General features: G+C 41.1%; 1 protein-coding gene across 3 annotated transcripts in view; it reads left to right on the plus strand.

Annotated features, from left to right (window-relative positions):
• LOC137435013 (radixin-like) overlaps positions 1–23,676 on the plus strand; it is a 38,717-nt gene extending 15,041 nt beyond the window's left edge. For all 3 annotated transcript variants that reach the window (XM_068128344.2, XM_078784835.1, XM_068128345.2), the window contains 11 exons: positions 1,765–1,838; positions 2,878–2,961; positions 5,416–5,562; positions 7,614–7,710; positions 9,185–9,348; positions 9,481–9,611; positions 10,124–10,284; positions 10,417–10,509; positions 10,686–11,080; positions 20,138–20,285; positions 20,377–23,676. In XM_068128344.2, coding sequence (XP_067984445.2) covers positions 1,765–1,838; positions 2,878–2,961; positions 5,416–5,562; positions 7,614–7,710; positions 9,185–9,348; positions 9,481–9,611; positions 10,124–10,284; positions 10,417–10,509; positions 10,686–11,080; positions 20,138–20,285; positions 20,377–20,541 — 1,659 coding nt within the window. In that variant the 3' untranslated portion in view covers positions 20,542–23,676. The remainder of the gene's footprint in view (positions 1–1,764; positions 1,839–2,877; positions 2,962–5,415; positions 5,563–7,613; positions 7,711–9,184; positions 9,349–9,480; positions 9,612–10,123; positions 10,285–10,416; positions 10,510–10,685; positions 11,081–20,137; positions 20,286–20,376) is intronic.
• The last annotated feature ends 1,967 nt before the right edge of the window (positions 23,677–25,643 follow it).

Genomic DNA, 25,643 nt, shown 5'->3' on the forward strand with positions numbered 1-25,643 from the left:
CTTATCGGCATAAGTTTTTTTTTGTTTTTTTTTGTCAGATTCTTATTGGTGTGGGTTTTTTTGAGTCAGATTCTTATTGGTGTGGGTTTTTTAAAGTCAGATTCTTATTGGTCTGGGTTTTGTCAAGTCAGATTCTTATTGGTGTGGGTTTTGTTGTCAGATTCTTATCGGCGTAAGTTTTTTTTTGAGTCAGATTCTTATTGGTGTGGGGTTTGCTCAGTCAGATTCTCATCGGCATAAGTTTTTTGTTTTTTTTGAGTCAGATTCTTATTGGTGTGGGTTTTTTAAAGTCAGATTCTTATAGGCGTGGGTTTTGTCTAGTCAGATTCTTATTGGTGTGGGTTTTGTGAAGTCAGATTCTTATCGGCGTAAGGTTGTTTTTTTTTGGAGTCAGATTCTTATTGGTGTAGGTTTTGTTTAGTCAGATTCGTATTGGTGTGAGTTTTGTCAAGTCAGATTCTTATAGGCGTGGGTTTTGTTAAGTCAGATTCGTATTGGTGTGGGTTTTGTCAAGTCAGATTCTTATCGGCGTAAGTTTTTTTTTTTTGTCAGATTCTTATTGGTGTGGGTTTTTTAAAGTCAGATTCTTATAGGCGTGGGTTTTGTCTAGTCAGATTCTTATTGGTGTGGGTTTTGTGAAGTCAGATTCTTATCGGCGTAAGGTTGTTTTTTTTTGGAGTCAGATTCTTATTGGTGTAGGTTTTGTTTAGTCAGATTCGTATTGGTGTGAGTTTTGTCAAGTCAGATTCTTATAGGCGTGGGTTTTGTTAAGTCAGATTCGTATTGGTGTGGGTTTTGTCAAGTCAGATTCTTATCGGCGTAAGTTTTTTTTTTTTGTCAGATTCTTATTGGTGTGGGTTTTTTTGAGTCAGATTCTTATTGGTGTGGGTTTTTTTTAAGTCAGATTCTTATTGGTGTGGGTTTTTTTGAGTCAGATTCTTATTGGTGTGGGTTTTTTTTAAGTCAGATTCTTATTGGTGTGGGTTTTTTTTTTTTGGCAGATTATTATAGGTGTGGGTTTTGTTAAGTCAGATTCTTATTGGTGTCGATTTTGTCAAGTCAGATTCTTATTGGTGTGGGTTTTGTCAAGTCAGATTCTTATAGGCGTGGGTTTTGTTAAGTCAGATTCGTATTGGTGTGGGTTTTGTCAAGTCAGATTCTTATCGGCGTAAGTTTTTTTTTTTGTCAGATTATTATAGGTGTGGGTTTTGTTAAGTCAGATTCTTATTGGTGTGGGTTTTGTTAAGCGTGCCTGTGTCATCCGTGTTAATTCAACAACACAACTGCTTCGTAACCCCCAAATAATACAAAAAAAACCCTCATCACACCTATGTAGTGAAGGGTACTGTCTTGCCTATGAAGAGTCTCCTCACCTCTCACCTCCACTCACTATTCCCTCATTCCATTATCATTATCTCACTCTCTCTTCCCCTTATAACGCTAGCTGGTTTATGAATTGAACGTCAAGGACTGTGTAATCTGCCACATCCTGTCATGTGTATATGTGCTGCCAAACTCCTTTGTGGTCAACTCTTAATGCCCTCAGACTTGGGATGGGTGTACTATATTGACAGTATCACACAGAAATCTCTTAACTGTAAAGACGATATGAAAATGAAAATATGAACAAAAAAAAAAAAAAAAAAAGCCACAAATTTAAAACATGCCCAAAGATGGTCCATGAAATGTCTGTGTATCTTGATACACATTGCTCTTTTTGGTGCAGTCCTCCATTAATTTGTGCCTTTACTTTGTCTCCCTCAGGCAATGCTTGGTCCATTTGAGGAAGAGACACACAAACCAGGATACCTGCCTTTAAAAAAACTGCTTCCTCAAAGGCACAGCACGTTTTACCTTTACCATAATGTCATCACACAACCAGCCACCTGCTTCGCAATCACCATTGGGAGGATGATGATCAAACAACACTTAATGTTGCTAAACTTGATATGGGTTCAAATTTCATGCATACCTGTCCCAGAATGTCCCACTAAGTGCACTGCCATCCATTTTCCTTGGAGTATATGAAAGGTTAGTAAGAGCAGAAAACATCTTATGTGTATCATGGGGTCAACTGCTTGCATGAAGGACTTGAGAGAAGATCTTACACTCAAGGAACACAAGGAAGGAAATTCCATAGGAGAGGATGGCCGACAAAGTCGAGGATATATCTTTTTTTTTTGGTCTACAGAGTCAAGGCTCACAGAGGAGCTCGAACACAGAATGGAGCAGGACGTAAGGACAAGACGCTGTGGGAGGGGGACACACCGACAGCAGGGTTGAGGGATTAAATGGCGGGAGACTTGGAGGGATAAGGGACGCAGTGAGAGGACACAGGGGTGAACAAGATGGACACAGCCACAAACTCTCAATTACAGAAGTGTAAGAGAAAGCTGCAAATCCAGAAATACTTGGGCTTAAGGAATGTTATTGGGGATAAGAAATATCGTGGTTGTGGATGGGGGATGACAAGAGATGGTGGTGAACAGCCAGGAGGGAAGAATGGTATTGAAGAGGCTAAATAAGTTGGTTCCACAGGTGGGGAAAAAGAGGAATGAATGAGTTGAGGTGAGCAGAGATTCTGGATTTTGGGAGTTTCTCCAGAAGGGGGTTATTGGCAGACCAGGTGCACCCTGCAGAGACAGAGAAACCACCGACCTGCCTACAATGTGGCCATTTTCTCTCTGCAGTCAAGAGGGGGTGGAGGGGGGATTTTTAGGGAGAACTTCCGACCAATCTACCAAAAAGAGAATCTACACACACCAATGTGCCAAAACACACCTACACACAACAATAACATTTACTGTTTGTTTTTGAGGAACTGGTGTGTCCCTTACCTTTTTGGTCTCTTACACTGGCTGTCCTTTTCTGTCCCAGGGTTTTGTCACAGTACAACCTAACCAAGGAACAGTGGGCAGAGAGAGTGAGCAACTGGCACCGGGAGCTTCAAGATATGTCACGGTGTGGAAACCAAAAAAAAAACACAAACACACACACACTCACTCACTTTGTTCCTTGCTGCCCCTGTTCACGAGCTACTCCCCCACACAGCGGGCGGGTGACGGGGCTTTGCAATCACGTGTGTGTGTGTTTGTCTGTCCGGGCCATAACATTTTTACCATTTGAGCTATTGTCATCAAATTTTCACCAAAGCGTTATTATGATAATATGGAAAAGACAAATTAATAATTTTGTCAAAAGGTCAAAGGTCAGCCTCATCTAAAATCGTCAATTTTCATCCAAATGACCTCAAAATTTAAGAATTTACATATTGGGTCACTGAATTGGTTCCAAAATTCAAAAGATAGAAGCAAATAGTTTTTTTAGATCAAAATGTCAAGGATCAAGGTTGCATAAAATCACCAATTTCCACCCAATTTACCTGAAATTTAAAGAGTCTGCATACTGGGTCACTGAAATGGTTCACTAATCAAAAGGTAGAACCTGATTATTTATTTTAGATCAAATAAGGTCAAAGGACAAGGTTGCATAAAATCATCAATTTTCATTTTGTATTTATTTTTAAAAACCGTTTTCATTATTTTGAGCATAAAAAAGAAGAAAACATCCGAGTACAAACGGATGCAGACAGGCTTTGCATTTTCAGATGCTTTCTAGTTAGAATTTGAAATTACAATACTGTAAATAGTTAGGAGTTGGTAGGATAGACTAGCGGTATATGTGCACTGCACCTTGAGCTGTCTATCCCAGGTTCAAATCTCGATCTACCCATAAACTGTCATCCTGTTGTTTGGCAAGCACCGATCTATCAATGTGTGCATCATCCCTCAGAAGGTCGTTAATCTGGAGGTCCCATCTGCCAGCACTGGTCATTGGTGGACGTTAAAGATCCCACTGTGTCTTTTGCGAAGAGCAGACGAGTGGTCAAGGGCTAAAGATTCCAACTGGATATCTGCGATGACGAAGTGATCGCCAAGGGTAAACCTTCCCGGCTTACCCTTGTCCTGCAATCCAATGATGACCACATTGTTTTGGACCACCATATGACCTTGACCTTCACCATTTTGCGATAGTGTAAATAAAGAAAATGTGTCCCTATCTGCAATTTATCCATAAAACTCAACATCATGAAAATCGGATGAAAATTATTCAACTTGTGATCAGAAATGTGTTTTTTGTTAATTAGGTCATAATCCGAAAAAGTAAGTCAAGGACACAAAACAAATATCAGGTGCACAACTTCAGTGCAGGTATAGTATTATAATGCAAGAACATCTTGGAAAGTCATGCGGTCTTTGAGATTTGGTATTGGCAAAATTCAGCAATAACAAAAACACGTGTTTTTGTTTTTTTTCAGACCACCAATTTGCCTTGACCTTCAACTCAGAGGGGTATGATCTCAATTAAGTGCAAATGCACCTTCTTCTAGGCTATCTAAAGAGGGCAATTTATTTCAGATCGCACAAAAACTAAGTCAAGTTTTGGTGAAAAATGTTACTTTATCATTTCGGCATGACTTTAAAATTAGGTCAAGGTCAAAAATAATGTCGAACCCCGATCCTTCTATTTCCATTATTGATGCAAAATTACATTCCACAAGTCCCGGCCGGCTCCGAGATACAGCTCGAAAATGTATACAGCTCGGAAATTGGCAGGATAGGATGAAACTTTTTTTCCCCAAAATTGTGGATTAGTACTTCTAAGGGTCTAAGAAACTCTGGGGGTACCATTAAAAATTGGGGGCACTAATTGTACAAACAAACCCGACAACAGTAATAAGCCTCCCCCTCTCCTATAGGCTCCCTATTTTTAGTTTGTTCCCTATTTTTAGGTCATCTCATCTCAATTCTCGAAGAGATGAACATATAAAATGGGCCGTGATGTCTGGATGTCTGTCTGTCCGTTAAGTTTTTGCTTTTTGCTACTCCTCCCTTATCAACCAGCTGATTGTTCTGAAACTTGACACTTGAATACAAGACAGCAGTCCACACAATCGCTCAGGCTTTGATTTTTCGATTTCGGATCATGAGGGCACCCGGTGGGGAGGGGGGTGGGGAGGGAGGAGCATATTCCCGGCCCTTGCAATACATATGTTCTTGCAAGAGGATCCATCAAAATATTTCCATTTACCTTTGACACCACTTTGCTGAAAAGCAATGAATCATATTGATGTTTTACATGTAGGGTTACTTGTAGGACTCGTCTCTGGCATTGAATATATGAATGAATGAATGAATGATCGTTTTAAGGCCATTTTCCCCGCTAGAGTGGGGGTTAGCCTTGCGGGTCCCATGACAATCATGGTTCCCTGTTTGAGGCAATGTTTTTGTGGCCGGATGCCCTTCCTGACGCCAACCCTTAGTCGCCTCCTATGATGCGCAGGGATACGGTGTACCTATTCTAAACCGGGGTACACACCGGCACTGGCATTGGTGTGAACTTTTTCCTTCCCAGGGAAGAAGCTAGGATGGAGTATCTGCGCCTCTGCCAAGACCTGGAGATGTTTGGGGTGACATATTTCTCAATCAAGAACCGGCGTGGGACCAATCTGTGGCTCGGGATCGATACCGGGGGTCTCAACATTTATGAACAAGACAACAAGTAAGCATTGTATCCAATGCGGCAGATTATGCGTCCTGTATATTAATCCATGTATCATTTTTGATGACACCTCCAATGTGGTATTATTTTGATATAATCGCACCTCGGCAATAAGGGGAATATTCCTCTCTTCTCCATCCTGCGGAGCCACCTTCCACACTCTTCGATCCAATTATTCCCTCCGAGTCTTCAAGATAACTGTTCACTACCATCACCCCCCATCCAAACTCATGATCTTTTAGACCTCTCACTTTCCAAAATTTTGCTTATGTATTCGTCTTGTCCACCATTTGCGTTCTACCTACCTCATCGTTACCTGCATCACTTGTTTGTCCATCTCATCGTTACCTGCACAATAAAAATACAAATGCATCGTGTCTATCCCCATTTACAAGGGTAGGTTTTAAAGGCCAATCTTTTAACATGAATGTGTGTTCACTACGGTCTATTTTTGAGGATCAAACAAACTTGAAAAAGATTTTCCATGAGTAACTATGTCTCTTCTATTGGAATTGTAGACGGTGGCTTGTAAACCAAGTCTCAAAGGTGGTGTACATAAGTTTTTTGTTTTTTTTAAAATAACAATAAATACAAGGTGCAAGGAGGTGAAATTCACGGCACATGGTGTGCAATGTGCCCAGAGTAAACCGAGTGTTAATTTACGTCTGCAGGATATCTAATAAATAAAGATATAAGAACACCTGTCACTAGGCCAAGGCTTCAGACGTTGGCATGCATACGAGGCTGCACCGTTGAATAAATTGTTCCAACCCATCATTTTTGACGGCCTTTTTACAAGTGATAATAATAAAACTTTATTCAATTTTCTTCATAACTCTTTTATTCATGAAGATAAATAAGTTGAAATCCCTAAGCCTATTTTCCCAATTAGCCTATTAGTTTGTGGATTTGTGGTTCACGGAGATTTTCAAGAACATAACCCCCAAAAACAGCAAGGCCCTCCTGCATATACCCAAACACTGTGTGGGGTAATGTATTCTATGAACTCTCTATAGTTATCGGAGCATTTTTGTTTTTCACTCTCGGTTGGGTATTTCGATATCTGTATCAAGTAAAACAAGCCGATGGACAATGTAAGGTCGGTCTCACATTTAAAGACACTTGCCAGGAGGTTGCAAACTGTAAAGGGCACCGATGTTTTTTAATTATTTAATAAATTCATAATTATCTCTCACTTTAGACATCTCTAATAAATAAACATAACATGATTACACAATCATAAATTCCATATTAAACATTCGTCGCATATTTATATTTAAGTTCGGTTAAAAAAAAAAATCACCTTTAGAGTGATACGCACGTATTAAAGAGCCAACCTTTCTCGCTGTCATACACATATCAAGCACATTAACTGGTTATCAAAATCCACAACAGCCCTTTAACATGTATATATGGACCCTGGCACAGCAGCTAATATTAATTACGAGCGACGCTTTGAACGAATGAAACGTTTGGTGGAGAAAAACGGAAATTTGGAAGGAGGGATTGGAGTGGGTTTGGGGGTTAATGAAGGTAGAAAAGATCATGGTTTTAGATGGGTGATGATCTGAGATGGTGGTAAAGAGTTGTCTTGAATACCTGGAGGGAAGAATGAGATTGAAGAGAATGTGAAAGTTGGTCCGCAGGTGGGGAAAAAGAGGAACAAATGAGTGGAGGTGAGCAGTGATCCTAGATTTAGGGAGTTTCACCAGAAGGGGGTTTATGGTGGTCGGTGTGTGCCCTGAATATACCTCGGGGGATAAAGCTATTGGTAAAATAAGTGTGTGTGTATGTGCATGTGTCAGTGTGTGTGTGTGTCTGCTGCTGCTCGCTTCCATTAACAGGAAATGGCAGGAACTCAACGCCTCTCATCCAATAACATTTCCCGCAAATCTATTTCGATATATTTCTGTGAATCCGATTTGCATTCAAACACCATTTTGAAAATCCCGAGTCGAGAATGTTCTTGTTATCTTTGAGTAATTTGTGACGTTTAAAATTTTTATCCGTACATTGTATGGTGTGAACTTTGTCCTCGATGCGCGATCCAGGCTTACACCCAAGATTGGCTTCCCATGGACCGAGATAAGAATCATCAACTACAGAGACAAGAAATTAATTATTAAACCCAGGGATCACAAGGCTCCGGCAAGTCCAACACTCTTTCACACTGGTACACGTTCTCTTTCTGCTGTAATGTCTTTCCCAAATCAATATTTACCCTCTATTTATTACGTATGTAATTGCAGAATTTTTCAACCCCCACCCTCTTTTCTCTACAAGAGCGAGGCTCATGAAAGAGTAATGCTGAACTGACAATGCGCTCTGGACAAAGGCCTTCTAGACTGAGTAGCTCGAATTTTTTCCAAGGAAAGACTTGGATTGACGGAGGATACCTCGTCTGCATCTCACTTTGGAGACCAGCTTTGCTCGGTGGTTGGCCCAGGAGAGTTTATGGCTGATGGTGAGGCCAACAAGGTCAAGAGACTGAACCTCTTCCAATGCCGACCATGGAAGTAGATACTGATAGCCAATAGGTGGTTAGTTGTTTTTTTGCAGACAAAGTCGAGGCTCGTGTAAATCCAGCAAAGGAGTTAGAACATAGAATGGATCAGGATGTAACATAATTAAAAGGAACAGTAGAAAATAAGGAGGGAAACACACCTCCAGCAGGGTTGATCAAGGACAAAATAGAGGAAGACTTGGGCAAATAGAGGAAGACTTGGGCAAATAGGGGATGTTGGGAAGAGTGAGAGGAAAAAGGAAGGACGCACGGAGTTGATAAGGTGGATAGAGAAGCAAATTCGCACTCACAGAAGTGGAAGGAAAAACTGAAATTTTGGAGAGATGTGGGCTTGGGGTTAGGGGACTAAAGGAGGGGTGAGGGGCAGTTAACGGCAGTAGAAAAGATCATGGATTGGGGATGATCTGAGATGGGGGTGAACAGCTGTTTTGAAGATCTGGAGGGAAGAATGAGATGAAAAAGAATGTGGAAGTTGGCTCCTCATAAGGGGGTTGCTGGTGGACCACATGTGCCCTGCAGGAACCTCAATGGGCAGGGGGAGGATGGAACAAAACCCAGAAAGAGCAGTGGGTGCCAGACAAGAAAGGAGGCGATAGAAAACGGAGACCACCGACCTGTCTGCAATGTGAAAGGGATAGGCCCATTGACAGCTTAATTACCAGAGATTCCAATGATCGTGAAGGAAGACTTGCATACTTTTGACGATGCTTCCAGAGCAACAGGGTTATACCTCCATGTCGTCTTCCTTCTACACTTCCCTTTATCCTTTCTTCTTTTCTAAATTTTGCTCTCCCATCCCTGCATACGTAATAAATAGATTTCCATCCCTTTTTTTGTAATTTTCCAATGAGATATAATTTTTGTCATTAGAAATATCTTTCAACTTTTGCAATTCCTTTCTATGGATGGTGTTGGACAGAGATGCGTTTTGTTTGCACAATTTCTCTCTAGCAAAAACAAACAAACAAACAAAAAAAAACTTCCTATAGTATTCCTTAGAAACCCCACATTGACATCCCAATGATAGAGTGCACATGTGAGCCAGCATGGCAGGTTGGTGTTGAATGTCCATCTGATCCAAGACGATTTCGCCACCAGGACTTTGTGTGCTTCGCCTCCCAAGCCTGGGTCAACAAGCAGATCCTGGAGCTGTGCATTGGAAACCAGCAGCTGTATGTAAAGCGCCACAACCCCGACACTGCGGAGATACAACAAATGAAAGTGAAGGCGAAGGAAAACCAAAATGCGAGAATAGCAGAAAGGCAAGATTATGGATCTTTTGCAAATTCATTCAAATGCTATCTTGCTCCTCCTGTATGTCCTTTTACCTGTTATCTGTGCCATGTTTCAGAGGTGCATTCACACTCAACTTGCATCTTTTCTTTCATTCACAGAACTCGTCTGAGGAATGAAAGACAAAGGAGAACAGAAGCCGAGGAGGAAAAAAAGAGAATAGAAAGAGAGCAGGTGGAGCTGGAACAGAGACTAAAAGAAATAGAGCAGGAAACGGAGAGGACAAAGAGAGGTGAGCACGAGAGAACAAGGAGGTGACAGATCACCGAGTTGTCCTTACTATCTCATGGGTTCGCTGGATGGCGTTGTTGCCCTATGAGCTGTCCAGCCTGAGTTTGAATCCCGACCTAGCTATAAAATGTCATTCCAGTGTTTCACAGGCTGGGCGATTCATCAATGTGTGCCGTTCCTCGGATGGACGTTAAACTTGGCGTTCCGTCTGCCAGCATTCGTTGGTGGACATCAAAGATCCCACGCACAGAGTAGGCCAGTTATCGCCGGCAACCTGAACCTCAACCTATGTGTGGCTCACAGGTCGTCTGGTCTTCTGGCCAGTTCCTCGACTCCAGGTTACACTGCTTGCTATGTTAGAGTGCAATGAAAACCAAAATGCATGAGCAGCAGCTTCTGCACTTTCAATCAAAATGAACAGGTGCTTCACATGTTTCATGTGCATGATCTTCTTCAAATATGAAGGGAAATCAACAACTTTGTGTCTCGTTTTATTTCCCCACTTCTGTCCAGAATTGGTGGAAGAAGCAAAGAGGGCAAGAGAGCTTCAGCTGGAGTCAGAAAGAGCACGCAAGGAGAGCAGTAGACTCGAGGAACAAAAAAGAAAAGCAGAGCGACAGTGTACAGAACTTGAACTTATTGCAGAGGAAAGAAAGAAAGGAAAAGAGGAGCTGGTAATGGTTGGATGATGGAGACATCCACTGAGAAATATTGATATTCCTGTCATTCACCCAATGTTATCCTCAATTAGATTCGATGGTATCGATGGATGCAATTTCCTTTCTCTGTTTTTCTTACTTCTCCAGGAAGAGGAAATAGCAAGACACACAGCCCAGATTGTATCTTTGCTCGACATACAAAGAGAAAAACAAGAGGCGGCAGAGGTCTGGCAGCACAAGGTAAGAAATACAGGAACAGGAAGGGGAAGAATGACAGAGAATAGTTTTGATTGCTCGTATTGTGCAAGGTGTGGCGTTATGATTACACAATTACCAAAGTGATGCTTTTTATGAAGTGATGCAATCAAGTGAAGGCAGTGCAACTATGACATTTTGTTACTTCTTGTCATTGCCAGGCATCCATTGCAACTGAAGAACTGGAAAAAGCACAAAAAGAATTGACCGCTCGCTCTCATTCCTCTCCACCATGCTCACCTCATCATTCACCCGAAGGATTATTTTACCATTCCCCCGATCGCTCACCCCATCATTCCCCCGATCGCTCACCCTACCGTTCCCCAGATCGCTCACCCCACCGTTCCCCCAATCGCTCACCCCACGGTTCACCCGATCACTCACCCCACCGTTCACCTGATCGCTCACCCCACCGTTCACCCGATCGCTCACCCCACCGTTCCCCCGATCGCTCACCCCACCGTTCCCCCGAACGCTCACCCCACCGTTCCCCCGAACGCTCACTGCGTTGGTCACCCCACCATTCAAATTCACATTCAGGGTCTTCATCACAGAGGTAAGCGTGTTCAATCACTCATCGAAAGCAGACGCTCGTCAAGACAAATGAACATTCATCTTATCAAATATTTATCTTCACTGGGCTGCTTTGGGACAGTACACACAAACACTGTATCCGTGTCCAATAAGATATTGATGCTCACCAAAGTTGTTGCAATCAAGTCACCATATTCGCCACGTTTTTTGTTACTTCTTGGCATTTCTTGGCAGTAGACAGACACTACAGACCAACATAATTGACAACATTATTTTGCCAAGTAACAAACGGACAGACAGACAGACATGGGTGAAACATAACTTCCTTCCACCTTTGGTGGGTGGATGTAAAATAGAAGTTTATTAATGATTTGAATATGAAAACTGGTTCATGGTCAGATAGGTCACTGATACCTGCAGGTAGAGCTGTCGGTACAACAGCAGTCATTTGTTTTTGAGTGATATTAAAAATAACAGTTTCACCTCAGCCATTTTAGTTAGCTCGAAATAATATTTGATGTATCAGCAACCGACTGGTGCCGTCTGACAACGAATGCACCAACGCAACTATTTGCCAAAAAAAAAAATTAAACTTAAAACTTTTGAAGAAGTTAATTTCCCACATGTCTGTGGACGATTCACCACGTGGTGAATGGCGAGCATATTAGTGGGGTACCATAGTGAAAATGTCGTTACACGGTGGACAAAAGCACAATTTTTTCACCAAAGCATCTCCATGGTATACCTTCAAGAAAAAAAGTAAGCTCCAAAAAAAATGATGGGAAGTGTAATATCTGGCATCATTATGACATAATCAGCTAATTATTATGGAATCATATATATATAAAAAAAAATCAATGACTTAGAACTAAGGTGTTAAGTGCATTTTAACATCAAAATATATGTTTCCGAGGTCAAGGATTTCAATGCACTTTTCATTTTTTATTTTAGACAATCTTTAAAAGACTTAGGATGTCATTATGACGTCATAAGTGAATTATTTCGCAATCATAATTAAAAAATGAATTAGTTAGAACTAGGCTATTAAGTGTATTTTGACATTGAAATATATGTTTCCGAGGTCAAGGAATTCACTGCAATTGACATTTTTCTTCTTAGACAATGTTTAAAAGATTTATGACATGATTCTGACGTCATCCAGCAAAAAAAAAACTATTAGATTCGTCTGCAAACAAATTTGTTTGATTAGTTAACATCCACATATCAAGAGTTCATAATAATCTTCCCGTTAGAGTTACAGAATTTAAAACACCACTAGAGCATTTTTTTCCAGTAATTTAGACTGAGCTATTATTAGTTACACTTCATCATTATGTCGTTAGCTGGTTTAATAAAGGGGTAAATGACACAAAATTATATATGTTGCATCAAATGTATATGCATATACATTATACAAATACTCATGATTCTGTCCCATTTTGTAGCAGTGATTCCTTGAGATGCGAAAGAATATTAGCATATCGGCCTACATGTTGTTTCTTCTATCATTATTTTTATTACCTTGTTAAAAACACACAGATGTTAGCTGTACCAGATGTTGCTACACCTGAATCAGTTAGAGCTACAGTCCAGCCACTCTGATCTAGGAAATCTCCCAGTGCATTCCACAAGGCCTTCTCCAAATGGAACCCGCCAAACATGATCAGGAATTCATTTTCACCGTGAGTTGCAGGCCAGGTCCATTGAATATACTTGCAGTTCGCAAAAATTGGACAGTCACAAGTGAGTACAGGAATCTGGCCAGGGTTGAGGAACTCTGTGATGGACTTCAATATGTTCATGGCGTGCTTGATCATTGATCAGGAATTCATTTTCACCGTGTTGCAGGCCAGGTCCATTGAATATACTTGCAGTTCGCAAAAATTGGACAGTCACAAGTGAGTACTGGAATCTGGCCATGGTTGAGGAACTCTGTGATGGACTTCAATATGTTCATGGCGTGCTTGATCATGGCTGGTGAGTCTGCCTTCTCTTGAAATAGTGGTAGAAGAGCAATCAAGGCAGGGGGATCGAGCGGAGGTGATTGCTGAGATGCATGATAGGCAGCCCATGAGATAGTGTCTCCCTTCTCACTTGCATTTCCGTCGAGAAGCTTGGAAGCATGCTGAATCCATTTCTCCTCCTTTTCTTTTGCTTCTTCAAGCCTCCCATTTACAGGTGTCATGATGACCTGTGGTACACTGGTATTTGATGCTTTCAGATATACTGATTGAATTATGCTAAACGAATCTAGAAGGTGAGGTTTCTCATTTGGATTTGCAGGAAGAAAGCAAGTTGCCACCCGAACACGTCCGAGATTATCTTGTGTAGGAAATTGGATGACACTTATACCACTTCCATGGAACGATCCTTTGGCTGTAGTGGAAGAGGGATTATGGTCAATGTTATCCAGTGCACCAACAGTGAAGAGATCTTTCCTGAGAATAGATGGGCACACAATTTGGTCAGCAGTGAATTGGTCACACATTGCAGATGACAATTTATTCTCCAGTTGCAGAACCTGGCTGTATGAGATGCTCAACCCTAGTTTAGCCAGTTGATAACTGAGTGTTCTGTTCCTTGTCAATGTGTGGATATTCAAGACAATGTATACTGGAAGTGGAGGTTCTCTCTCAGGAGACTGTCGTTTGGGAGTAGACAGTTTCGTGCACCTTTTCTTTGAATTGTGGAGGAACAACTGGGCGATTGTTTGAGAAGCCTGTGTGTCATTAACATCGCTCTTCAAGTTTGGTCCATAAAGGATCATTGATGACAGGAGTGTAAGACTGGGAAGCATTGTCTGGCACTTAGAGGGGAAACTGCCAGAAAACTTGAAATGTGTTTCTCCAAACATTTCTTCTCTGCATATTTTTGCTACTTTTGCAAAAAGTAGCGCTTCTGATTGTTAGTCATGTTCATGCAGAGTATCTTTCAGCATTTGTTGCATGCCTTCTGGAAATACAAGAACAATGTTCTTGCCATCTGTCTGTTCTTGCACACCGGTGTCGGCAAAGTGCTCAAGAAGCCTGCTTTTCAACCGGCTCTTGTTAATTGACACATCATGCCCAAGATTTTGAAGACGGCGTTCATACATCTCATGAAGATCTGAAAACTTGAACAGGTATGTCCCAATGTCCCATCCTCAACGGCAAACTCAACATAAGACACCAACTCCACAAACGCTCTGGCATCTGCTCGTTCTCTTTCCGTGTTGGAAGAAACACCTTCACGGCGATGAGCCCGATGTCTGTTTCTGTATCGTGTTAAACAGTTCAGGTGGTACTTGGCTTCTAGGGCGATTAAATCACCCCCTGTTATTTTGTACAGGAGTTGGTCATCCTGCATATCAGTTGCCATCTTTCTGAGGGACTGATCAGCGCCAAATGTTTGGAAGTTGTGTAATTTTTGGTCGCCTGTTTTTTCACAGAAGATGCACACACATGTGGCATCAAATACCGACTGCCGCTTTGACCGTCGCATCTCAAGAGCTTCGGCTTCATGTTTTCTTTTCCTCATTACTTGTCTGTTGAGTTTGGAATTGTTGAATTTCTGATGGCAAGAACGATGCCATGAGGCATTATTTTTCACAAAAGTTTCTACTGTTCCTTCTGTTACATATTCTACAATCGACATCAACTGGCAGTGCATTAATTTTTCTGAACTCAACATTTCCCAGGAATGCAGCGTATACTTCTCTGGCATTACGTTTAAATCCTTTCTGTGGACAAGATAGTTTTTCCGGTGTAGTTTTCTTGCAGATTATGCAAGCACTCCAATCCATGATGACCTGAAATTGAAAGGAAATAGTCCACATAAGCATAAAAAGTACAAGATCCAAACCAATATTATACGTTCCAATGGTGTAATTTGATAGAAAATTCATAAATACTTTTATTGGTTTCTTGCATTTCTAAATTTGAATAGCTAGACTAAGATCGCGTATATTCCAGGGAATGTATTGTTTGAACATGGTCTTAAATCACATTTGAGACCGGGCACCCTTGCATTTATCCCCTAATTCTTATGTTTTATTTTCATTTGTTTTGTTTTATTTATTTTATTTTTTACACATTTGAGTAATGACATCACTGCAACATAGTGAGCTTAAAAAGGCTTATATATCAATTACCTGTTTCTTGAAATATTAAATTAATGACAAAATCTCAGCACAGTACTTCACAACCTTATGTTATACATTAATTTGCGCTAATATCTTGTTAGTCTATTATGACGTCATTAAATACACTTCCTGTCATCAGATTTTTTGGAGCTTACCCTCTTTTTGATCCTGATACATGGGCAAAGCTTTGGTGAAAAAATTGTGCTTTTGTCCACAATGTAACGGTCCTTGGCATTTTTGTTAATAAGGTACCTCACTACATTGGACAACCCTGCACTAGACAATTTGATGTCGTGACGTCGACTGACTGCCTCTGCCCACATTATTACATCATTATACATACTTGTATCAAGTTTGATTTAAATCTCTTCAGCTGTTCTCAAGTATTGCATACAGTGCATTCAGAAAGTATTCAGACCCCTTCACTTTTTCACATTTTGTTATGTTGCAGCCTTATGCTGAAATCGTTTAAATTCATTTTTTCCCTCATCAATCTACACTCACGACCGCATAATGACAAAGAGAAAACAGGATTTTAGAAAGTTTTGCAAATTTATCAAAAAGAAAAAACTGAAATATCACATTGACATAAGTATTCGTACCCTTTGCTATGACACTTGAAATTTAGCGCAGGTGCCTCCCATTTCTCTTGATAATCTTTGAGATATTTCTACACCTTGATTGGAGTCCCCCTGTAGTAAATTCAATTGATTGGACATGATTTGGAAAGGCACACAACTGTCTATATAAGGTCTCACAGCTGACAATGCATATCAGAGCAAAAACCAAGCCATGAGGTCGAAGGAACTGCCTGCAGAGCTCAGAGACAGGATTGTGTCGAGGCACAGATCTGGGGAAGCCTACAAAAAATTTTCTGCTGCATTCAAGGTTCCCAAGAGCACAGTGGCCTCCATAATTCTTAAATGGGAGAAGTTTGGAACAACCAGGACTCTTCCTAGAGCTGGCTGCCCGGCCAAACTGAGCAATCGGGGGAGAAGGGCCTTGGGAAGAGAGGTGACCAAGAACCCGATGGTCACTCTGGCTGAGCTCCAGAGATCCTGTGTGGAGATGGGAGAAACTTCCAGAAGGACAACCTTCACTGCAACACTCCACCGATCTGGACTTTATTACAGAGTGGCCAGACGGAAGCCTCTCCTCAGTGAAAGACAAATGAAAGCCCCCTTGGAGTTTGCAAAAAAGCACCTAAAGGACTCTCAGACTGTGAGAAACAAGATTCTGTGGTCTGATGAAACCAAGATTGAACTGTTTGGCTTTTGATCTGTGCCAGATCTGTGCCTCGACACAATCCTGTCGCTGAGCTCTGCAGGCAGTTCCTTCGACCTCATGGCTTGGTTTTTGCTCTGATATGCATTGTCAGCTGTGAGACCTTATAGAGACAGGTGTGTGCCTTTCCAAATCATGTCCATTCAATTGAATTTACCACAGGTGGACTCCAATCAAGGTGTAGAAACATCTCAAAGACGATCAAGAGAAATGGGAGGCACCTGAGCTAAATTTCAAGTGTCATAGCAAAGGGTATGAATACTTAGTCATGTGAAAAAGTAAATACACCCCATGTAAAGTTTTGACTTTTTCAACATATTTCAACATACAGCTATTTGATCTTCATTTCAACAATATTGACAGATAAAGGTGATATAATATAACAAATATCATGAAACATTTACATTTTGTAGTCCATTGTATAATTTAAATAAACATAAATGCAAATTTCGCATGTGGAAACAGTAAGTACACCCTTGGCTCTAATAGGTGGAATTGCCACCTTTGGCAGAAACAACCTCAAGTAGGCGTTTCTTATAACTGTCTACCAGTCTCTGACATCGACTGGGAGAATTTTTTGCCCACTCCTCCATGCAGAATTCTTTCAGCTGTGCGATGTTTGAGGGGTTTCTTGCATGCACAGCTCGTTTCAAATCCCCCCACAACATCTCGATGGGATTTAGATCTGGGCTTTGACTTGGCCATTCCAGAACCCTCCATTTCTTTCTTTTCAGCCATTCCTTGGTGGATTTACTGGTATATTTAGGGTCATTGTCATGTTGCAAGGTCCACCTTCGGTTGAGCTTCAATTTTCCGACAGATGGCCTCACATTATCCTCAAGAACCCTCTGGTACAATGAAGAATTCATAGTGTATTCTATGATGGTGAGCTGCCCAGGCCCTGATGCAGCAAAGCTGCCCCAAACCATAATATTTCCACCATCATGCTTTCCAGTTGGTATCAGATTCTTGTGGTCAAATGCTGTCTTTGGTTTTAGCCAAACATGTCTTCTGGTACTGTGGCCAAATAGCTCCACCTTTGACTCATCTGTCCAGAGCACATTGTTCCAGAAGTGCTGGTCTTTGCCTCGGTGTTCATTGGCAAACTTTAGTCTTGCCCTGATGTTCTTTCTGGACAGCAAAGGTTTCCTCCTGGCACACCTCCCATGTAGATCAAATTTGTGCAGCCTCTTTCTAATGGCAGACTCGTGCACTTTGACATCAACAGTGGCAAGAGCTACCTGTAGGTCCCGTGATGACATTCTGGGGTTCTTAAAGACTTCTTTCAGCATATTGCGGTCTGCTCTCAGGCTGAACTTGCTGGGGCGGCCTGGCCTGAACAAGTTGGCAGTTGTTTGTAATCTTTTCCACTTGGAGATGATCTTCCGGACAGTCGAATGATTGATTTCAAATTGTTTGGAGATCTTTTTAAATCCCTTCCCAGACTCGTAGGCATCTATAACCTTCTTTCTGAAGGCCTCAGAGAGCTCTTTTGATCTAGGCATGGTGACGCCGCACACTTCTACAACAAAGAGCAAACCAAACTAAATGTCTGAGGCTTAAATAAGACAGGTTCCTCCATGATCCTCTCTAACGATGTTCTAATCATTTGCACCTGAGCTGGTGCACCTGATTCTAATTTTAGGTGTTTGAAGGAGTGATAAATGTAGGGGTGTGCTTACTTTTTCCACATGCTAAATTTGCATTTATGTTTATTTAAATTATGCAATGTAAATGTAAAATGAATGTAAATATAAATCTGACTACAAAATGTAAATGTTTCATGATATTTGTTATATTATATCACCTTTATCTATCAATATTGTTGAAATGAAGATCAAATAGCTATGTTGAAATATGTTGAAAAAGTCAAAACTTTACATGGGGTGTACTTACTTTTTCACGTGACTATGTCAATGTGATATTTCAGTTTTTTCTTTTTAATAAATTTGCAAAACTTTATAAAATCCTGTTTTCTCTGTCATTATGGGGTATCGAGTGTAGATTGATGAGGGAAAAAATGAATTTAAACGATTTCAGCACAAGGCTGCAACATAACAAAATGTGAAAAAAGTGAAGGGGTCTGAATACTTTCTGAATGCACTGTATTGTCTGACATGACCCCTGACCTTTGACCTCTGGATGTCAAAATGTAATCAGTTCATCTTTGCATCATAATATTGGTACAGCCACGGTTTTCGGGGTCTACTACGAGGGGTCTACTATGATTTTGCCAAGCTCAAACACTCCTATCTCCTGCCACAAATTGACAATACCCTCAATGCAATTTCAGGGTCAAAATTGTTTTCTACATTGGATTTTAAGAGGGGGTATTGATAGTGGAAGATGGATCAGGACCGGTTGGAGAAAACAGCATTTTGACTGGAAAGGGCCTATTGCAATTTGTGGTCACGCCCTTTGCATTATGTGAATCCCCTGCAATTTTTGAGCAATTAATGTCATGTTTTGATTGGCTTACCATGGCAAATTTGCCTGGTCTATCTAAATGATGTTTTAGTTGATGCACCCACATTTGAGAGAACTGCCGAAAACGTGATGAGCATTTGACAAGTTAAATGATGCTGGGGGATTAACTCGCACTCAGGATATAATTGCTTGCCTCCACTTGGATAAACGATTGCCTCCACATTGGCTTAAAGCCAGCCATCCTCGGAGCAACCGTTTCGTATTTTACAGCCCCTTACCCAACTCGTATTTAACAGGCGCAGTGTGGGAGGCCGTAAATGCGACAATATAGCCTTTTCAAGGCATCTGCAGGACAGTCATTAGTATAGACGCAGTCTTGTCCATCTTTTCCAGCCATAAACATGCATACGAGCGAGCAGTTCTCAGCTCTCCCATACGAGTCAACTCCTTCATTCGTACTGGTGGAAGCACAATCAATTTAAATTATTTCATGCACTTTAAAAAGGTTAATTGTGTTGCACTCTAGGTTTCACTCAGAGCCAAAGCTCTGAGCTACTTATACCGCCCAGCACAAAATGGTGGTGCAACATCAGGCAGTGGAGGTTGGATTTGTCGAAAAAGAAGGCAAAATATAGCAATTTTAAATTGTTTGTTACTCCATGAAGATCTGTATTAAATTTACTTTAATTCAGAAGTTTGTCGATTTTAAAGATTACTGGAAGAGACAATAAAGTGAATGACTATGTTGCATCAAGAAAGGTGAAAAGAAAATGTAAAATAACCAATCAGCAGCTTCTCAAACGCAGCGCGGTAAACGGCCGCCGCAGCGCGGTAAACGTAAACGGGAGACAGACGAACGCACAGACAGACACCATACAGTATATAATATATAATAGACAGTATTTAATGGAAAACATTATCAAGCAGTCTCCTTAAGTTCACTGTACCTCAAGGTTAAGGTCGTAACCTAATCAGTTCTGGCTATCTGTTCAGTATCCGGAACCTCCACACCAAAGGGCTGCATGGCTGAAGATAGTGGTCAGTTTCAAATGAAGAAATGCTCAGTATACTGAACAAAAAATACATCTTGGAATCACTCATTTTGTTTTGCTAAAATAGAAAATAACAACTTGGAACTGATTATTCATATTTTAATTTTTTTGAATATCTAGGTGACCTTTGCATTTGGTGTTCGCTCATGGTATTATCCTCAAGGGATCTTCTTTTTTCTCCTTTCACAAAATATAGCTTCAACGGTGCAGAGGAAGCTTTTGAAAGAGAAGAGAAGACATGGGGAGATGGGCAGCTGGAGATGGAGGATCTGCAAATAAATGGAGAGGAAGAAATGAGAGTTACAGAAGTGGAAAAGAATGAAAGAATCAGACAACAGCTGCTGGTACAGGTTTTTGCGTGTATACACCCGTCTGCTTTACCGAAGCTCTTGTTGGTTTCCTGCAAGATTTATTTTTCTTTATTCCATCCCATAGGCGCTATCAGCTGAACTTGCTTTGTCTCGAAACTCTTCACATCTTACCAATTTGGACAACGCTCATGAGGAAGCTCTGAAAAAGGGGCAGGATAAGTACAAGACGCTGCAGAGAATCCGGCAGGGGAACACGAGGCAGCGTATGGATGAGTTTGAATCACTGTGAGGGTGAGGGAGCAGGGATTGTGTGGTGGACTACAGCAGGAGAGTACGAAGGAGAAAATGAGCTTCGGGAGAGAGGATGGTGAATAATTTATTAGGTGAAAAAAATAAACAATAAAGAAGAAGGGTTTGGAGGGAAATGACAGAAGGAATAGTGATAATGCGGAAACTGCTCTCCGATATGTTCAGCATCTTTCCTCGTCAGGTCTCCCTACCTTTTTATCCTTGTACATACATGTTTTGTGTTGGGGATAAAAGTGGTGAAAGCAATTTGGTTTTTAGATGCCGAGCTTGACAATAAGGAAACAAAACAAATAATTGCACAATCCAAAAACGTACAGACACAGTACATTAAAATCCTGTTCATATTGCAAATTTTTATTTTAGTCACCATTTTAGTTTTTTGTTTTTTTTCTTCTTCCAACGTCTCGGGTTATGGAAGATTGAGATGAGAGAGGGCAAAAAGGCAATGTACTGACAATGGAGCAGCAGGTAATGAGGCAGCAGTGGGTGCAACAAGAAAGGGAAAGAGGAGAAAGAGACTAAATCTGCAGGCAAGAGGGTTGGGTTATGTAGGATATGAGGATAGACACCATCATGAGTCAGGATGGATGACGAGATGGTTGGCCACCACAAACCTGAAATCTTGAAGAGAAGGTTGGGATTAAACTACCCACCTCCCCCCAAGGCAGTCCTACGAATGACACAGGAGGGACAAAGTCATAAAGGTGTGCAGTAAGCCTAGCTTTTTGGAGTTTAACCAGAAGTAGATTTAATATGGAGTGCCAGCCCAGAGGGGAGAGCTGTACTCCATTTAACTATGGACAGGTGCCTTGTAGACTAGCTCTGATTTTCCATTGAAAGACTTAAATCGAAAGATGATTCCCAGTCCGTGGCTGCTTTGGACACCGGTTTTGCTGTAGACTCAGCCAAGAGAGGTCATAGCTGAAGGTATGGCCTATAAATTCAATAGGGAAATAGATAGGTGGTTTCGTTTGACGATCCCTCTGGAGTGACAGGATAAGACGAAGATTTTTCAGGATTGAAAGACGTGTTCCATTTAACATACCAGCGTCTAATAAATTCCAGATAAACAAAAAGTGCGGCAGCTGCTGTCTGCCTGGCAGTGCGTTGGGGTGCTGAAAGGCACAAAGTGGAATCATGTGCAAAAAGGAAGAGAGCATTTTCCAGAGAATCAGAGAGGTCGTTTAAGTAGATGAGAAACAAGAATGGGCCCATGATGCATCAAACTGTCTTGAGGCACACCAGCTTCTAATTAAAGAGAAGAGGAAAGGATTCCAATGATAGCAACATACTTGTATATGAATGCACACGTTGAGGAAGTCAAAGTCAAGTGTGAAGATGGCCTTGTTTTCCACAAACAGTGAGCCTGATAAGCAGGGAGGATACCAGACTGTGTAAGATGCCCGAAATATGTCAAAGGAGATGAGATGGTCCTGACCACTTGCTAGAGATTTAGAGTCTCCGACTATGCTGAGGGGGAAGTAGTAGCATGTCCATAGCTGACTGAGCAGGCTGGAATCCAAAACTGATGGTCAGAGATCAAGCCGTTTGTTTGGAAAAAGGAAGGACGACGATTACGTGACTGCACATACAAGTGGATACTTACCGAGTTACCGTACTGGCTTGTAGTTGATAAGACCTGTTGTTGCAACCTTCTTGGCGATGGGAATTATGTGAGTCGACTTCCATGCAGATGTGCAAAGAGGTGGACAAAGGAGATGGACAGGCTGAAAAGAGCAGACAGAGAAGCAAGAGCAGGATCTGAAAACATGGATACTGATGCCATCGCTGAAGAACTTTCTTTACCTTCTCAGGTGTGAGGGACAGAGTCAAGAAGGCAGTGGGAATGAGAGGGATAAATAAGGTAGCGACATAGTGCGATGGGATGGGTACAAAAAAAACACGACCTAAAGTCTAACAGCGGCATAGCCGGGCATGTAAAATATTATAAACCACAAACACATATGATTAACCTTTTAAAGTCGCTGATGGTGTTTTTAACATTAAACAAAGAAATTTGGAGGAATCCCGACATCCGTGAGGTAAGTTTTACTTACAGAACTGAGGGAAGACCTACTGTAATTCATATACCCCACAAGGGATGGGTTAATAACATGCCATCAAAAAACCGAGGCGAATTCCTTACTTCTGCGGTTGTTAGTACCGTACACCGCTTATCATCGATTCATGAACCATACACCACTTCAATTCACTAACTTTGTATTCATGACATTGGGATTAAAGTGTTATGGTCATATTTACTATATTATTATTATTACTATTACGAAAACTATACTACTGAAACGATACACTACTGCATTAAGAAACCTGGGCTTAATTTGTCCAAAGTGGTCCGAAGGTGAGGCATGAAGCCTAAGGCCTATATGTACTGTTTTGTTGCAAGAGACGTAATGCCTATGCTTTCGATATTTGATGATCATTTTAACAATCGGCTTGAGGAGTTGGAGTTGAGGAGTAACAATGGAACGTAAATCATTTTAACAATCGGCTTGTTTGTGTTTCATACTGAATGAAAAATGTGAAGGTAGAGCATGGCGATTGCGATATATGACAGGTTCCACGATATGTTCGGCCTGAACGAAATTGGAATCAAAATGCCGGTGTGGAAAGTCAGCCGCCATACCGCCATAATGACATCAGACGCAATCACATCACCCTGTCATGTGATCAGATCCTCAGCTCTGATTGGTATACGTTTGAGGGGACATACAGACGGACAAACACTGTTCTAGACAGCTTTGCCCTGTGGGCTACGCTGTAAAAATTAGTTTTTTTGATGAATAGCTATGTCGATGTGATTATATTACAATTACGACCTAGAAGAGGGTGAAAAGATTAACAATCATGCTATCATTGTTGATTTCAAAACGGAAAATAATTAGCAAAAAAGAGTATCTTATTACTATCTGTACATAGACAAGTGATTGCATTCATCAGAAAATGTTCTTCTTCGTTCAGTCAACTGACATTTATGATGTAATTCACGTGACAATAGAGCTCACAAACTACATTATTATATCTTGAATGAATGATAAATTTGGTTTTGATGCAATTTCATTTCAGCAATATGAAATAAAAACCTGTTGGCAACTTTTTTTGTGTGTGCATTTTCAACATCACCATGACACATATCATAACTGCATGCATCATATCATATCATATCATAACTTGTCATAATGTCATGCATCATATCATATCATATCATAACTTGTCATAATGTCATGCATCATATCATATCATAACATAACGTGCATCATATCATAACTTTGCAGCCAGTTGGAAATTGAAAATAAGACGTTAGAAATAAGATATAGGTCCATTAGTCAGCAAAACAGGGACTCCTCAATTTACTCTCGAGATGCATTCCTAAAAAACTGAACGTAAAGCGAACTAGAGCGGAGTCGATGGCGTGCCATCGCAAATACCCATGCTTCCCACCTAAAGCAAAGTTGAAAGATCGCAAAAAGTTCTACCAGGATTGACAAATATCCGATTTTGACTCGTTTTGACCCCTATGATCCTAAGTCCCGACCACCCTCGTGAATGAATCGGTGGGTCAAATCCCAAAAAATCGTTTCATATTTCATGTCTCCCAATGTTGATTGCAAATACGTTTCATTAAAAAATGTTTTAAAATGTGCCCGTAATTGCATTTTTTGTTATTTGACCCATTGAACTACTGCAGTGGGCAGAGCCACAAATGACACTTTTCCCATAGGAATCATGTTATAAATTGAAGATGCGTTCCTGGGTGGAAATTTCCAGTCCTAACCGAACTCTAGCCTAAGTAAAAAAAGTAAATATTTAAATACAGTTCCTGTAAATAAATACTTATGACATAACAAAATAAATAATATCTCTACTCAAAAAAAAACAACCCAAAAACATATCTCCTACACAGGTATTATTCGTTTATTTGTTGTTCTTTTTTGTTCGTTCGTTCTTCGTTCGCGATCACGCGATGACGTGGTTAGAAATGTATAATCTCTCCCCCGAACAACTATTTTCTCTCGCATTTAACCCCTGACTATCTCTTCTCCTTCTCCCTCCTTTTGCTTTAAATATTTCCCTATTGATTCTTGTCTTTTTGCAATTGTTGTTTTCATGTATTGTTATGCATTATGTTTGCCACTCTGTCAAAGCGCCTTTGGGCTTCTGGAAAACTGCTATACAAAATAAATGAATTATTATTATTATTATATATTATAACACCCTTTTCTTCTTTTCCTACAAAAGGATGCTTTCGTCTTGCTCACCAAATCTATTCATTCCAAAAAATATATATAATACCATCTCTTACAGTTCCTCCTTTCTACATTCCCTAAACTATCCAGAACTCCACCCCTCCTTCAGTGTCCTCAAACGTATTTTTGACTCGAAGGTCTCAAACACAATTTGCAAAAAATGTTCGTTTCCCATGAATCGTACACTTTTCAAAATCCAATCTCACCCCTCCCCTCCAAATCCTCCCCATCACCCATCCCTTTCAAATCTCCCCCCTTGCCCCTTCCCTCCCCTCCCTCCTAAACTCCCCCCACACCCCTCCCCTCCGAGACTCTCCCTCGCTCCTACCATCCTAGACTCCCCTCTCACCCCTCCTCCTCAAAGCATCCTCCCTGCTTCTTCCCCCTTCCAACTTTCACCTTCATCTCCCCCAACCTTCTGCCTCGCTCTTCCCCCTCCTCAAATAACACCTCACTGTGCCTCACCCAATCTCCATCAAACCTTTTGTCCGCCCCATTCTTCCCTTTCTCCAAGCTATTCTGAAATCTCTGACACACCTTCAACAGCTCTCCCTACCTCTTCCTCCTCTTCCACATCTTACCCTACCCCTCCCCCCCCTGTTCTGGACCCGATGCTCCCCCTTCCTCTTCATTAACGGTATGGACCTCAAACATCCGGGGCCTTCGCTCAAACTTGACTGATCTCTCCATACAGGTTGCTTCTGACAAACCAGATGTGATCTGCTTAACAGAAACTTTCCTCCTTCATGATGTCTCTGATGCCTTGGTATCTCTCCCAGGTTACTCCCTCCTCCGGCATGATAGACCTGAGCCTCGT

The sequence above is a fragment of the Myxine glutinosa genome, chromosome 9, assembly GCF_964187855.1.
Source record: "Myxine glutinosa chromosome 9, kmMyxGlut1.1, whole genome shotgun sequence".
Lineage (NCBI taxonomy): Eukaryota > Metazoa > Chordata > Myxini > Myxiniformes > Myxinidae > Myxine > Myxine glutinosa.